The sequence below is a fragment of the Aulonocara stuartgranti genome, assembly GCF_965226115.1.
Source record: "Aulonocara stuartgranti genome assembly, chromosome: 20".
Classification (NCBI taxonomy): Eukaryota; Metazoa; Chordata; class Actinopteri; order Cichliformes; family Cichlidae; genus Aulonocara; species Aulonocara stuartgranti.
Window position 1 is genome coordinate 8,038,818 of NC_138956.1, and position 15,861 is coordinate 8,054,678.

The 15,861-nt window shown below is 38.7% G+C and overlaps 1 protein-coding gene across 3 annotated transcripts in view; it reads left to right on the forward strand.

Annotated features, from left to right (window-relative positions):
* The window catches only part of LOC309697600 (uncharacterized protein), a 38,164-nt gene extending 22,854 nt beyond the window's left edge, over positions 1 to 15,310 (forward strand). For all 3 annotated transcript variants that reach the window (XM_082519647.1, XM_082519646.1, XM_082519648.1), the window contains 9 exons: positions 5,584 to 5,667; positions 6,352 to 6,368; positions 8,227 to 8,826; positions 8,958 to 9,689; positions 9,913 to 11,707; positions 12,701 to 12,877; positions 13,538 to 13,714; positions 13,981 to 14,027; positions 14,233 to 15,310. In XM_082519647.1, coding sequence (XP_082375773.1) covers positions 5,584 to 5,667; positions 6,352 to 6,368; positions 8,227 to 8,826; positions 8,958 to 9,689; positions 9,913 to 11,707; positions 12,701 to 12,877; positions 13,538 to 13,714; positions 13,981 to 14,027; positions 14,233 to 14,756 — 4,153 coding nt within the window. In that variant the 3' untranslated portion in view covers positions 14,757 to 15,310. The remainder of the gene's footprint in view (positions 1 to 5,583; positions 5,668 to 6,351; positions 6,369 to 8,226; positions 8,827 to 8,957; positions 9,690 to 9,912; positions 11,708 to 12,700; positions 12,878 to 13,537; positions 13,715 to 13,980; positions 14,028 to 14,232) is intronic.
* Positions 15,311 to 15,861: the final 551 nt, after the last annotated feature.

Genomic DNA, 15,861 nt, shown 5'->3' on the forward strand with positions numbered 1-15,861 from the left:
TGCGGATACCCCTTTGGCGCCAGCTGCGGTCTCAAGGCTGGAGCTGAACAACAACGCCCTGATAACGACTGTGTTTAGTCTGTTCCTTCCCATTCCATGCAGGGCCACCTGGGTTGGCTGGAAGACTGTTTACTTAGCCTAGCAGGGTGAAGGACACTGTCTCAGCTGAACTCTGGACACGCACACACCTGTTAATATGGCAGGTGACTAATACATATACATATACATATACATATACATATGTATATGTATATATAAATTCCCCGCTCGCCCCTGTAGGCGGTTTATCCTTCAAGCTGGGGTCCTCTACCAGAGGCCTGGGAGCTTGAGGGTCCTGCGCAGTATCCTAGCTGTTCCTAGGACTGCGCTCTTCTGGACAGAGATCTCCGATGTTGTTCCCGGAATCTGCTGGAGCCACTCGCCTAGCTTGGGAGTCACTGCACCTAGTGCTCCGATTACCACTGGGACCACCGTCACCTTCACCCTCCACATCTTCTCGAGCTCTTCTCTGAGCCCTTGGTATTTCTCGAGCTTCTCGTGTTCCTTCTTCCTGATGTTTCTGTCATTTGGAACCGCTACATCGATCACTACGGCTGTCTTCTTCTGTTTGTCTACCACCACTATGTCCAGTTGGTTAGCCACCACCATTTTGTCCGTCTGTATCTGGAAGTCCCACAGGATCTTAGCTCGGTCATTCTCCATCACCCTTGAGGGCGTCTCCCATTTTGACCTCGGGACTTCGTCACAGATGTTTCTGTATACTATGCCGGCCACTTGGTTATGGCGTTCCATGTATGCCCTGCCTGCTAGCATCTTGCACCCTGCTGTTATGTGCTGGATTGTCTCTGGGGCATCTTTACACAGCCTGCACCTGGGGTCTTGCCTGGTGTGATAGACCCCAGCCTCTATGGATCTTGTACTCAGAGCTTGTTCTTGTGCTGCCATAATTAGTGCCTCTGTGCTGTCTTTCAGTCCAGCTTTGTCCAGCCACTGGTAGGATTTCACTGAGCACGCTCTCAGTTGGGGCCATCTTCGTGATGTATTCGTGGATGTTTGTTGTCTCATCCTGGACTGTGGTGCTGACACTCACCAGTCCCCGGCCTGCTTCCTTCCGCTTAGCGTACAACCTCAGGATGCTGGACTTGGGGTGAAACCCTGCATGCATGGGAAGGAGCTTTCTTGTCTTTATGCCAGTGGCTTCTATCTCCTCCTTTGGCCAACTTATTATACCAGCTGGGTACCTGATCACGGGCAGGGCGTAGGTGTTGATGGCCTGGATCTTGTTCTTATCGTTCAGCTGACTCCTCAGGACTTTCCTGACCCTCTGCAGGTACTTGGTGGTTGCAGCTTTCCTAGTGGCCTCTTCATGTTTCCCATTCGCCTGCGGGATCCCCAGGTACTTGTAACTGTCCTCTATGTCTGCAATGTTGCCTTCTGGTAGTTCGATCCCCTCAGTTCTGACTACCTTCCCTCTCTTTTGTTATCATCCGATTACACTTCTCTACTCCGAATGACATCCCGATGTCATTGCTGTATATCCTGGCAGTGTGCATCAGTGAATTGATGTCTCATTGATTGATGTCTCCTGCTAATCTGACTGCCTGAGAGACTCCTGCTGACGCATATGACAAAACAGGGACACTGAGTTTTCCGCGCTAACCTGTTATTTCCCAGACATCAGCCAACTAACTGGGAGATATGCTCATTTGGGGAGCTTGTTCTAAGAAGGCAACACCAGAACATACCTCTGCTGTAGTAGGTGAGACAAAAGGAGGACAGACTTAGACCATTGCATATCACTCTGAAATTTGGCTATTAATTTAAAAAGCCATAGTTCCTTATTAAAGATGATAGCGGCTGCTGCTTAAATGGTGAAAGAGGTACAAATCATACTTTTGTACTTAGATTATCAATACTTAATCCAGAAATACCTGGAAGAGATGAACAAATAAACTATCCTCATTAGTGATTTGACCCATAATACATTTAATAAAATGTATCTTGGTATGTATTGGTATATCTGCTTGGTGTATAGTATACATAATTTCCCTAGGGATGAATAAAGTACGCTGATTCAGATTATTATAAATGTAGTTTATAAAATTAATAGTTTCTTACACAAGTAACTTAGACACTAAACTTCAACACCTCTATTGATCATATATGGAGATGATGTCCACAGCATCCAGATGACCAGGTTTCATGCACCACAGGAGAACCCTTCTTAAATAAGCTGCTTTTAGTTTTATAGTAAAGATGTTGAGGTGCTGCCTGACTTAGTGATTAGACTTAGGACCATCTTAGTATTAGCCTTGACTGATAAGGCGGAGGTGAAAAAGGAATAAAGTTCCTCTATCCAGTAAGAAACTGCTTGTTATTAGGTTGGTGCTGGCACTGTGGGTAGTAGAGGTAATAATCTGTGACCCAAGGTGTGTGTGTTTTTGTGTGTCTGTGTGTGTTGCAATGTGGTTTAGATTAGTTCGACTTCCTTTATTTTCTATAAATATCTGATATATATAGATGGATTGGAATTCCATTATCAATATCACTTCGATTCTCACTGAGTTAGGAAAGAAAATATAGCACAAATGGGTTTTTACAATCAACAGGACCTGGAGGAGTTTTATGTTACTTGGGACATTTAAGACAGAAGACACTGTCCTGTAAGCTCCTCCTCCTCCTCCTCCTCGTAGTTCACTAAATTGAACTACATAAAAACTGTTTCTGTACTGTGATGGGCTCTGAAACTCTTTAAATAAACGATTCATCTGCAGGTGATCAGTTAGCATTTTTTTCAAGAACTTTTGAGATAAACGGTTGGAGATTTTAAGTAACATTTTAACTACTGCCAGCTTGAAGGCCTATGGTATGTAGCAGATTAATATGTTAATCATATTTAAGATTGAAGCATTAATTAATGGTTGTAATTCTTTGAGAAATCTGGTAGGGATTGCTTCCGAAAGGCATGTTGATGGTTTGGAGAAGGTAATTATTAAAGTTAATTCAGAAAGCTCAATTGGAGAAAAAGTCTACATAAACAGCAATGGTATTGAAAGTAACAGTACATATTGTTATGTCTTTGAGATGGTTACAAGTATTTTTTTCTCTAACACTGTGCTTGACAGTTGGTATGATGTGTTCAGGTTGATGTGTTGTTTGGTTTTCTTCAAATGTGGTGTTACCCATCTACATTTGTCAGTTCAAAGGACATGGTCCTAGAAGTCTCGGTGTTCTGTTTGCAAAGAAGAGTTTTTCTCTTTCAGCCCTTCATAACAAACCATATCATTCACTCAAAATGTACTTTCGTGAACTTTAAGATTTAAAATGCTAATTGAGGCCTATAGAGTCTGAGTTTATTGCAGTTTTTCTGACCACTGCAGATCATGGCTGATACCTTTCCATCTTGGCATTGTATTAACAAACACCTGAATACTCCAGACCAGCAAACTGCAAAAATCTTTGCTTTTATAGAGGTGGTCACACTTCCTGATGATAGGATAATCAGGTGTAGTTGTGTAGCAGCACCTGGCTGTTATTTACTCTCTTGCTTGTCATGAAAGCAGTAAAGATTGTACTTAGTTTACAACTCTGTATTATCTATTTAATTGTAATATTTTCAGCACTTTCTTCAACACAATTTCTTTTCTTAAACAATTATGCACTGTCATTTATTCATCATCATCATCATCATGTCATTTATAACAGAGTTCAAGCATTGAGCTTGTCAGGCTCAATCTGAAAATTTAAAAAAATGTAACTATAGGTAGATAATAGGTAAGGTAGTATAGTGACATTTACCTTTATTTGTAGTTTATTCTTCAAGAGATTTGGGTAATAATTTCTTTGGTGCCTATATCAAAAGTTATTTTTATGGCATTATAGGGTAGAAAGCAAATTGGAGGATGTGCGTTAATACCTGAATTTCATAGTTCAACAATTTTTTTGAGAAATTGTTTTCTACTTTAATTATTAAATCCCAGTTCTTTGTATTCTTGAACGGCCAAGAAAGACACAAGGCTCAAAGTGGTCAAACTCAAAAAATTATCTTTAATTTTACATATCCCGGGATATGGAGACTAAGTGTCGCGTTTTGAGTTTTAGTTTATTTTGATGTTTATTGTTTATTTTTTAGTTCATTAGGTTATCTAAGCTCATTTGTTTATTTAGATTACCCTTGTGTCTTCTACCCCTGTGTTTTAGTCTCCTTTTGCCCTTTATGTGTTTCATGCTGCGTGTCTTATGTTGTCAAGGTTATATTGTCTTGTCTGTCTCATGTTTCCTGTTTTATTTTGAAGGTCTGTGTCCTATGTCAGTGTAGTCAGCTTTGCTTCCTTTGTCTCGTTATGTCAGACCAGTGCCAGCTGTTTCCCCATGTGTTTCTTTTTTTTTTTTTTTTTTTTTTTTTTTTTAAAATCACTTTATTTAAATATCAATATTCACAATTACAAATACACATAATACAAGCGCCATGTACAAATTATTCACATCTTATTTTACATATTACAATAATAAAAGCTCCCACGGCAAATCATCACCCTTGTGTGTATTTAGTCTGTGTGTTTCTGTTCATTCCTTGTCAGGTCGTCTGTTGTTCCACGTCATGTTTCCAGGATTTTCCATGTTTAGGTTTTTTTGCAATGTTTAAGGTTTTGTTCTTTACCTTTTTGTGTTTAACATTTAGTTTTCCCAGTTTAGTTCTAGTTAGGTTCTTTCTTGTGTGCATCTGCCTTTTTTTTTTTTTTTTTTACCTTTTCATCAGCCATATTAAACGGCTCGCTTTTTGTTGATACACAAGTTTTGGTCCAAGTTCCTACGTGTCTGCATTTTGGGTCCGCTCTTCACAATACATACAGTCTGCCTGTGCCAGACTGTGACACTAAGCACACACAGAAACGCCTGCTCAAATCAGCTAGTCTCAAGCAGTAACAGGAAGCCAGGTTATTTATCTACTTGCTCTCTACGTCACACCACACTTTAAGTTTCAATTAGACACCCTACTTAGTTTCATTTTCTGGTTCTATGCTCTGCAAAAGCATGCAGTTTCCTGTCAGCCTGCGACCTAGTTTTACACTGAAGTCTGGGCCTCTCATAAAACAATCTAATCAGCATTAAGATTATATATTTATTCCTTAACAATACTTATCTTAATACACTGACACTAAAAGTTTGTTAGTAATTTAACTTGAAATTGTGCTAAATTCATAGACTCACCCAGTTAAGATATTTACCAAAATGTTACATTCAAAGTCCTCCTTAATGAACAACGATGTTCTAATATTTGTATAATTAGTTGTAAGTATTGATTTTAAAATGTGTTTGTATTTTATTCAACAGATTGTCATGCTGGTTTGATCATTTCTATTATGTAGCTGTGTCCGCTAGTGGTACAAACTGAAGGCTGGCTTGAATGCCATAGTGATTCACTTTTGCCTCTTGAAATACAGATTGACATTAGGGAAACATGGGCACCTGGTTAGCATGCTAACTTGAGTAGATATACGTTTCATGTTCTGAACAAAAGAATCTCACACATTGCACCATATTGTTTAGTCTGATGGAAGTATTTTGTGATCTGTGTTAAAGCAAACAAAAACCAGACTCTTCTGCTACAAAAAGCACAGAAAGTAACAGCGGTAACCCTCCAGACTCCAAGAATACAGCACCAAGGTAAGATTTTTATGAAATAATTTTACAGTTTCTGTTCTATCACCAATAACACCCAATTTAAAATCCCACTGATGTTAGTAAATATATTAAAAAATCACAATTACACCCTTGGAATAGTGTTTTCTGACAGTTCAATGTCTGGTTATAAAAGTACAATATTTATGGTTTTAGCTTTTTGGAAGTGTTTAGGGAAGGAGGTTCTCACCCAAGATTTGACGTTATGGGCCCCATCTGTTTGATGTGGTGCAGTTGTCCTATTCCCTAAGAAAAATTTAATGTTCAAATTAACATACTATTGAATTTATAGACTGATCATTTCTTTACTTTTAGGCAAACTTACAAAATCAGGGTTCAAACAAAGTGTTCCCTTACTTTAGAATAGAGGATACTGGACAGTAATCTACATAAAACTTCAGAGGTAAATAAAAGATGAGATATTTACAAATGTTTAGCATTTAACTTAACCTTAAATCTGAACAGCAATATTATAAGTTTGATGTAATTGTAAAAGAATAAAAGGAAATGGAGATAATATGAGAAAATGCCAAAGTGAAGCGTCAGTGATACACTTAACCAGAATGAAGATAATGATATCACAGTTTATTTATCCTGCTGTGCTGACAAATAAAATATTAATTAAAAATGTCTTCTCTCTTGATGCTCAACCACATGATGTGACCACAGCAGTGCTACCAAAAGAGGTGGGTAGTAACTAATTACATTTACCCCTTTACATTCACTTGAGTAACTTTTTTGGAAAAGAATACTCTTAGGAGTAAAAAAAAAAGGGGGAAAAAAGGAGTAGTTTTACTACACTGTACTTTGAGTAATATTATTATGGAGTATTGTTACTCTTACTTGAGAAAATGTCTGGCTGCTTTACTCAGTGTGTATATATACGTATGTATATATGTAAATGTATATGTATATGTATGTATAAATTCCCCGCTCGCACCTGTAGGCGGTTTATCCTTCAAGCTGGGGTCCTCTACAAGAGGCCTGGGAGCTTGAGGGTCCTGCGCAGTATCCTAGCTGTTCCCAGGACTGCGCTCTTCTGGACAGAGATCTCCGATGTTGTTCCCGGGATCTGCTGGAGCCACTCGCCTAGCTTGGGAGTCACTGCACCTAGTGCTCCGATTACCACTGGGACCACCGTCACCTTCACCCTCCATATCTTCTCGAGCTCTTCTCTGAGCCCTTGGTATTTCTCGAGCTTCTCGTGTTCCTTCTTCCTGATATTGCTGTCATTTGGAACCGCTACATCGATCACTACAGCTGTCTTCTCATGTTTGTCTACCACCACTATGTCCGGTTGGTTAGCCACCACCATTTTGTCCGTCTGTATCTGGAAGTCCCACAGGATCTTAGCTCGGTCATTCTCCACCACCCTTGGGGGCATCTCCCATTTTGACCTCGGGACTTCCAGGTTATACTCGGCACAGATGTTCCTGTACATTATACCGGCCACTTGGTTATGGCGTTCCATGTATGCCTTGCCTGCTAGCATCTTGCACCCTGCTGTTATGTGCTGGATTGTCTCTGGGGCATCTTTACACAGCCTGCACCTGGGGTCTTGCCTGTCTTTCAGTCCAGCTTTGTCCAGCCACTGGTAGGATTTCTAGATATCAGCCACCCCCTCTATCTGCCGGCGGTACATACCGTGCAGGGGCCTGTCCTTCCATGATGGTTCCTCGTCTTCCTCCTCTTTCTTGGGTTTCTGCTGCCTGAGGTATTCACTGAGCACGCTCTCAGTTGGGGCCATCTTCGTGATGTATTCGTGGATGTTTGTTGTCTCATCCTGGACTGTGGTGCTGACACTCACCAGTCCCCGGCCCCCTTCCTTCCGCTTAGCGTACAACCTCAGGATGCTGGACTTGGGGTGAAACCCTCCATGCATGGTAAGGAGCTTTCTTGTCTTTATGTCAGTGGCTTCTATCTCGTCCTTTGGCCAGCCTATTACCCCAGCAGGGTACCTGATCACGGGCAGGGCGTAGGTGTTGATGGCCCGGATCTTGTTCTTACCGTTCAGCTGACTCCTCAGGACTTTCCTGACCCTCTGCAGGTACTTGGTGGTTGCAGCTTTCCTAGTGGCCTCTTCATGGTTCCCATTTGCTTGCGGGATCCCCAGGTACTTGTAACTGTCTTCTATGTCTGCAATGTTGCCTTCTGGTAGTTCGATCCCCTCAGTTCTGACTACCTTCCCTCTCTTTGTTACCATCCGACTACACTTCTCCAGTAGCTGGATAGCGTAGTGGTTAGACTACACGCCTTTGGAGCAGAGAATCGCAAGTTCGATTCCTGCTAGGGGGGTCTGTATCCACTAAGGGTCCTAAGGCCACACCTCCTATGCTAAGCGAGACGTGGCAAGAAGTGGGCTACTGGAACAAGAAGGTATCTCGGGCTACAAGTTTCTTTCTTCCGAGAAGGTGTTACATCAAAGAATGACATGCAGTTGTATTGTTTTTTACAGCAGTCATATTGCTACTATTAGTAAATTGCTGTAATTGGTGAATACTATGTTGTTTATATGATTTTTTTTGCTCTATCTTTTTGCTTTAGAGAAAGATGCTGTAAAAATGAAGCAAATTTTGAAGAAGTCATTAAATGAAAAGTATAAAGAACAGATTAAGGAAGAAATCGACACAGAACTCTGTGTACAAAAGGAAGAAAAAAAAGTGCCACCCGACTACGAAGATATGTTTAACGTGCGAACAGTGCTAACAACAGGAATAGCTGGTGTTGGTAAAACATTTCAATCAAGGATGTTCATGCTTAACTGGGCAAAAGAGAAGACCAACAGAAACATAGACTTTATAGTTTCATTCCAGTTCAGTGAGCTGAATGAAAGAGACCAAGTTCAGAGTATGGAAGAACTGCTGAATGATTACTTCAGTGATATTAAACAACAAGGAGATCTCTCCTACGACAAGTTTAAAATACTTTTTATTCTGGATGGCATGGAAGAATGTACATTTCCTCTGAATTTCAAAAACAACAAGATACTGACTGACATGAAGGCACAGGCCACAATGGATGAACTGCTAACAAACCTAATCAAAGGGACTCTGCTTCCTTCTGCTCATCTCTGGATCATCTCTCGACCCTCAGGAGTTGATAAGATTCCATCTGATTATATCCAGAAAGTTACAAAATGTCAAGGTACTGAACAAAATTAAGCTTTAATAACAGCACACTGGTTTGTTTACTTAAACAGACTTAAAAAAAGATACTTTTAATAACGATTAACATCATTCATGGTACATATCTTTTATTTTGTTCTGTCTTTTCAGAGACCTCAAAGAGATGGACAAAACTGGTGACACATCTGCGCGTCAGACTTCCTAAAGAAAACCCTCTGACTGAAAACAAAAATCATCCTAACCAGAACACCACAGAACACATCATGAGAGAAGACAGCACTGCAGAGGGCACTGATGAACAGAAAAAGAAACAGACTGTGGTGAAAGTGAAGACAACATCTGATATCTTTAAAGACACGAATGGGAAAAAAATCAGAACTGTGCTGACTGTTGGAGAGGCTGATATTGGAAAATCCTTCCACGTACAGAAATATATAAAAGAGTGGGCGGAAAAGAAAAACCTTTCATTTTTCACTTGGGTTGCAGACAAAACAAAAGCTTTTTTTGGTAAAGGTGAAGAAAATGAACTAGGAATATTTCCACTTGAAGTCTCTGAACTTAATAAGATGAAAGATAAAAATAGCTTAGTGGGTCTTCTCAACCATGGCATCAAAGAAACCAAAGACTTTGTAATCACTGAGTTTTCAAACTTCCCAGTTTGTTTTGTCTTGGATGGACTTGACAAATTTCAGCTTCCACTTGACTTTGACACAAACACCACCTTGTCTGATATCAGTGAGCCAGCCTCAGTGGATGTGCTGTTGACCAACCTCATTAAAGGGAACCTGCTTCCTTCGGCTCTAGTGTGGATAACGTCCCGACCTTCAGCTTTTAAACAGCTGAATGTTGAAAAATGTGTTGATAGGGTGACAGAAATACGAGGTAAGATTATCATGCAATTAGATATCATTGTGCATCTTTGTAGAACATATGTCAGACAAAAAAAGAGTCAAAATACTAAAAAAAAAAAAAAAACTTTCAGAAAAGACAAATGTAGTAAATATTATAACTAATATGACTAATAACAAATTTTTTATTGCTGAAAACAAGACAAATGTGCACAATGTATACTTGTGTAATTTCTGTTTCTAATGTTTTCTTACAGAGAAGCCTGATATCACAAGCCAACGCAAACTCAAGTCTCAACTAAAGGAGCAGTTTACTCGTGTGTCTGAGGGCATCGACAGGCAAAAAACCTCTGCTGTCCTGAATGAGATCTACACAGAGCTCTACATCATAGAGGGACAGAGTGGAGAAGTCAATGAGCAGCAAGAGACCAGACAGGTTCAAAATGCAAAGTTCAAACCAGTTAAACAAGAAACAGCAATTAAATATAATGAGATCTTCACATCTGGTGAAAATAAACATATAAAAACTGTGATGACAATTGGAGTGGCAGGCATAGGAAAAACTATCGCATCAATGAAGTACATGCTGGACTGGGCTGAGGGTAACGCAGTTCAAAACATTTATTTCATGTTTCCACTTCCTTTCCGAGAGCTTAATTTGAGAAGAGAGGAACAACTCAGCTTTGAAAACCTTCTTCATCAGTTCTTTCCAGCTATGAAAACCTCAGAAATATCTGACTATAACAAGTATGAAATTCTGGTTGTTCTGGATGGCTTTGATGAATGCCACCTTGATCTTGACTTCAGTGAAAGTAATAAATGCATCAATGTGAGAGAGCCAACATCAGTCAATATTCTGCTGACCAACCTCATCCAAGGAAATCTGCTTCCTGAAGCTCAGATCTGGATCACCTCCCGACCTGCAGCGTCGAACCGTATTCCTGCTGATAAAGTTGACCGGGTCACAGAGGTGCGAGGATTCAATGATGAGCAAAAAGAAGAGTACTTCAGGAAGAGGTTTAATGTGGATCTGGCTGAAAAAATCCTCACCCATGTGAAGAAATCAAGGAGCCTTTATATCATGTGTCACATACCAGTTTTCTGTTGGATCACTGCAAAGGTCCTGGAGGAATATGTGACCACAAACCAAGATGATGAAATGCCCAAGACTCTAACTGACATGTACACATACTTTCTTTTGATTGAGTGCAGACAGGCTAATAGAAAGTATAATGAAGATAAGACAAGTGAAAGCTGTGAGATAGATAAATGCTGGAATGAAAGAAACAAGGAAACCATTATATCTTTGGGCAAACTAGCTTTTGAAGAGCTTGTTAAAAGAAACTTTCTCTTTACTGAAGAAAACCTGACAGAGTGTGGTACTGACATCACAAAAGCTGCTGTTTTTTCTGGGATATTGACTCAGATCGAGAGAGAAGGTCCTTCAATGTACCCACAGAAACTGTTTTGCTTTGTCCATTTGAGCATTCAGGAGTTCATGGCAGCTTTCTATGTGTTTTACGTCTTTAACAACAAAAGTGAAAATCTGCTTACCCCACCTCCTTCAGTGGTTTCAGATTTGCCTGCATCTGACTTCTACAAGAAGGCAGTGGACAAAGCTTTAGATAGTAAACATGGAGACTGGGATATGTTTCTCCGCTTTCTGCTCGGCCTCTCACTGGAGACCAATCAGAATCATCTGAAAGAGCTGCTGATAGACAACAAAAAAAATAACAAGGAGACCAACATGGAGACAGCTGAGTACATCAAAAAGAAGATCAATGAAGACATCAGTGATGCAGATAAAAACCTCAATCTTTTTTACTGTTTGAATGAGCTTAATGATCACTCTCTTGTTAAAGACATCAAAGAGCAACTGCGATCAGGAAAACAGAATTTTGAAGATTACTCTGCTGGTCAGTGGTCTGCTCTGACGTTTGTGCTGTTGACGTCAGATGAGAAACTTGATGTGTTTGATCTGAAAAAGTATCGGAAATCAGAGCAAGTTCTTCTGGGAATGTTGCCAGTGGTCAAAGTCTCAAAAACTACCTTGTAAGTACTTTTGAATAATTACTTTTGTAATTCAGTGTACACAAAGTTTAACTATCTAAACGGGTTTCACAGAGACGTAGAACTCCAGTGAGTTTAGTGGGAGATTCAGTCAATTCAGTGTCATTTATCGAGTTTAAATTTCAAACTTTCTGCTTTAATCCAGAGGGTTTAAGAACAACTTGGCATTCACTATTCAGTAGTTACAGATAACTTTGTGGAAAGTCACCTATTTTCAGAAACTTAAAAGTATAGCTCATTATTATTATTATTATTATTATTATTATTATTATTATTATTATTATTATTATTATTATTATTATTATTATTATTATTATTATGTGATTGCTGATGTAAGTCACAGGATGAATTCGGAAGTTTGCAGCCAAACACCAGAAAACTGATCAGACGGTGTTCCAGAGTCCTGACATGCTAGATTTTTTTAAGGCAAAGAAATGGGATATTCTTCAGTGTCAACTTATCTAAACCTGGTTTTTCATTAAATATTAAACTGAATACAGAAAGGCTCACAGACAAAAAGCAACTGAAGGTGGCTGCAGTAAAGGCCTGACAGAGCATCTTAGGGGAGGAAATGCAGCATCTGGTGACGCCCATGGGCTCTACACTTAAAGCTATGACTAACAAATGATTTCCATCCAAATATTACAAATAATTCTTTATTTAAAGGATTATTTATTTGGATTTAAAATTATGTACTTTTGTGATATTAATTCAAAGCTTCTGAAAATGGCAAACTATATTTAAAAGTGTCTGTAATTTCTAAAGTAAATGCAAATTTTTTGTTGATCTCCTTGAATCTTTTTAATTGTTCTATTTAAAATCTAATGTGGTGGTGCACAGAATCAGAGCTATAAAAATTATGTCCCTGTCCAACAAATAATTTATATAACTGTATACACTGGTCTTTTAGTTACTTGAACATACTAGTGCAAAGTAACAGTTCATAGCACTTTGCTGTATGTCTCATTTTCACAGGCTGACTTGGTGTGAGCTCTCTGAAAATGCCTGCAGTGGTCTGACATCCTCAGTCCTAAGCTCTGCATTCTCAAACCTTTTGGAGTTGAACTTTAGCCATAATGATTTGCTTGATGTGGGTGTGAAGCATCTTGCAGAAGGCCTGAAGAGTTCACACTGCAAACTGGAGATTCTGAAGTAAGTGTGCATAAATCAGACTGCCAAAGAGGTTTTTGTTGTCTTTTCTTGTTAGAAAGTTAAAAGGTTTCCACATGGTACAAAGTATAACAGACTGTTAGGTTGCTGAGACGCTAGACTGTTTTTAGCCACATATGAATTTTATTAGAGACAGATATTTTTTACACTTTAGTCAAAGTTTGCAGAAAAGCTGTACCTTATATGATTGCTTTCCATTACCATTATATCCTAAGCCCAAACTAAAGGGGGATGAAAGCAAATAACATGTTTCTTCAAACAGTCATCTAATCCTAACTGCCTCTTCCTGCCTCTGACTTTTAACAGCCAATTGTTTGCATTATCTTGGGCAGGTCTGGGGTTTCTGAATATAGAAACCAATTAAATGGTCTACCTACCCTCATACTTTATGTAAATAGGACATGAAATTTCTCTGAAAATTTTGTCAAGTTTACCCAAGCAGGAAAAACATTCACAGCATTCAAATGTCTTATGTAAATACATTCACTGCAGCAAACTTGATGTTAAAGAGAAGGTGATATGATCATCTTATTAAAGACATTAATGTGTCATGTGTTTATTGAATCGTTTTTTGATTGTTTCAAACCTTTATCAAAAAGTCAGAAAGACCATCAAAATAATTTATCTCTGTGTGTTCTGCAGATTGTCTGGTTGTCAGGTAACACGGACAGGCTGCTCTTTCTTGGCCTCATCTCTCATATCCAATGCAGCCTCCCTCCTGAAACATCTGGATCTGAGTTATAATCACCCAGGAGACCTTGGGACCAGACAACTCACTGATATACAGGAAGATCCCAATATGAAGCTGAAGACACTGCTGTAAGTTATAAATATAATTGTCTATATAGTATATATAAATAAAAGGCTTTTATTTCTAATAATATGGAAGGATCTTTTTCTGAGCCTACGTCAACTTTAAAGAAAAATTATAATAGAACCTGAAGTAAAAAGTCAATGTTTCATTTATAACATAAATTAAATTTGAAGTCATATTTTTTCCACTCTGTTTGAAAATTATTGCTGCACTACTTCCTCACAATACCTTACTATACCTAATACAATATATAAAATAAAATCTTGTACAGTTTGGACCATGGTGGAGAGCATCGGTTAAAGCCGGGGATGAAGAAGTGTAAGTTGGTCTCTGATCTTCAGCGTTTTGTCATGTAGTAACCAAATTAAAGCTCCAGTTGCTCATTTTTGAAATCAAAATCACCAATTATAATTAGCTATACCTGCTAATGTTGTTTTGATTTGTTGCTTTGCTTGTATTTTTTTATGTATTTATATTTTTTGGTCATGCCAAAGATATCAAATTCTTGCGTTGTCTTTCTCAGATGGTGTAGAACTGAAGTTTGACGAAACTACCGCGAGCAAAAGGCTTGTCCTAGAAGGAGACAGAAAAGTAAAAACTGTAAAGAAGGTAGAGGAGAAACCTACACGACCTGAAAATGAGGACAGGTTCAAGAGGTCTCAGGTGTTTTGTGTCGAGGGACTGAAAGGTCTCTGCTACTGGGAAGTGGAATGGAGTGGGACAGTCTGCATTGCTGCAGCATACAAAAGAGTGGGTAGAAATTGGGACAGTAGTGGTGGCCTTGGATGCAATGAGATGTCCTGGGCTCTGTCCTGCTCTAGGACTAAATGCACTGCCTTGCATGGGAAGACATCAACACAGCTGGAATTACCTTCCAGTAAAAAAATAGCAGTGCTCTTGGATTGTGAAGGTGGAATTCTGAGTTATTACAGTGTTTCATCAGAAAAGCTGAGCCTCATACACACCTTCCATGCAAAATTCACAGAGCCGCTCTTCCCAGCGTTCTGGTTTAAAACAGGCTCTGTGACCTTATGTGAGATAAACTAAATCACTGTGGTTGAAACAGGTTTGATAAACTGATCACCACAGATGTTCTTCGTATTTCATTCAATTAACATTTCAGTTCCTTAACATGAAAAATTACTTTGCTGTTTTTCCCTTTTAGATGTGACTTGTTTATAAATGATGATAAAGAAAAAAAGAACAATGTAAAAAGAAAACTAAGCTTTTGTAATATCATAAAGTTACATTTGCACAACATCCAGAGGTCCTTAAAACGCACTAACCCATGGCAGTTGTAGATCTGCTATGATACAGGCAGCTCTGTATGTCAAGAGAAGGGACAGTCGCTGATTTCACTCATTTCTTTCTAAAACTTGTTTGTGTTTCCTTGTTTAATCACTTATATTTTTCTAAGTGTAAGATATCCTGATAACGATGATGAATATTACGAGTTTCAAGTTTGTTTGTTTTTTATTCAGTTCTGCCTTGTTCATGTTTTCATTACTTTAATTTTATATTTTATAAATGACAATAAAGCAGAACATGTACAAGAAAGAATACATAACTGTATCCCTGTCAAATAATACTTACATTTCTTCTTGAACATTGACATTTTTCTTTGTTTTTTGTTTTCACTTTCTAATGAAAAGATAGCTAACATTTAAATTAACAGTGAGGTAAAATGGATGGATCGTTTTATTGTCAGTATCATCAGCAGTGAAGACTGATGGTCATATATAACTGTACATACAGAAACCTGACTTTTTGATATACATAGATATAAAAGGTCAGACTGTGCTTGAGAAATTGATAAAAAAATAATTTTGTTTTACCAAGTTTGAAAGAGAGAGAGAGAGAAAAAGATAAGGAAAGCGAGAGGCTTCACTAGTAAAAATTTATGGAGGGTTGATCCCAAAGTCAAATAAATGTATGCCAAAAAATATCAAAATGTCACACCTCACAGACTTTGATTTGTTAAGGACAAATTACTCACATTTGACTTTGGCTCACATCACAGGATTAGGTTTTTATCAGGTGTGTTTCTTAACTGATACATCTGGAAACTTGAACACAAAAACACTTCTGAATGTCACCCGATGAGTATTGTGGTTGGACTGTATCTACTGCCTTAGTCTTTATCTTCCTAATT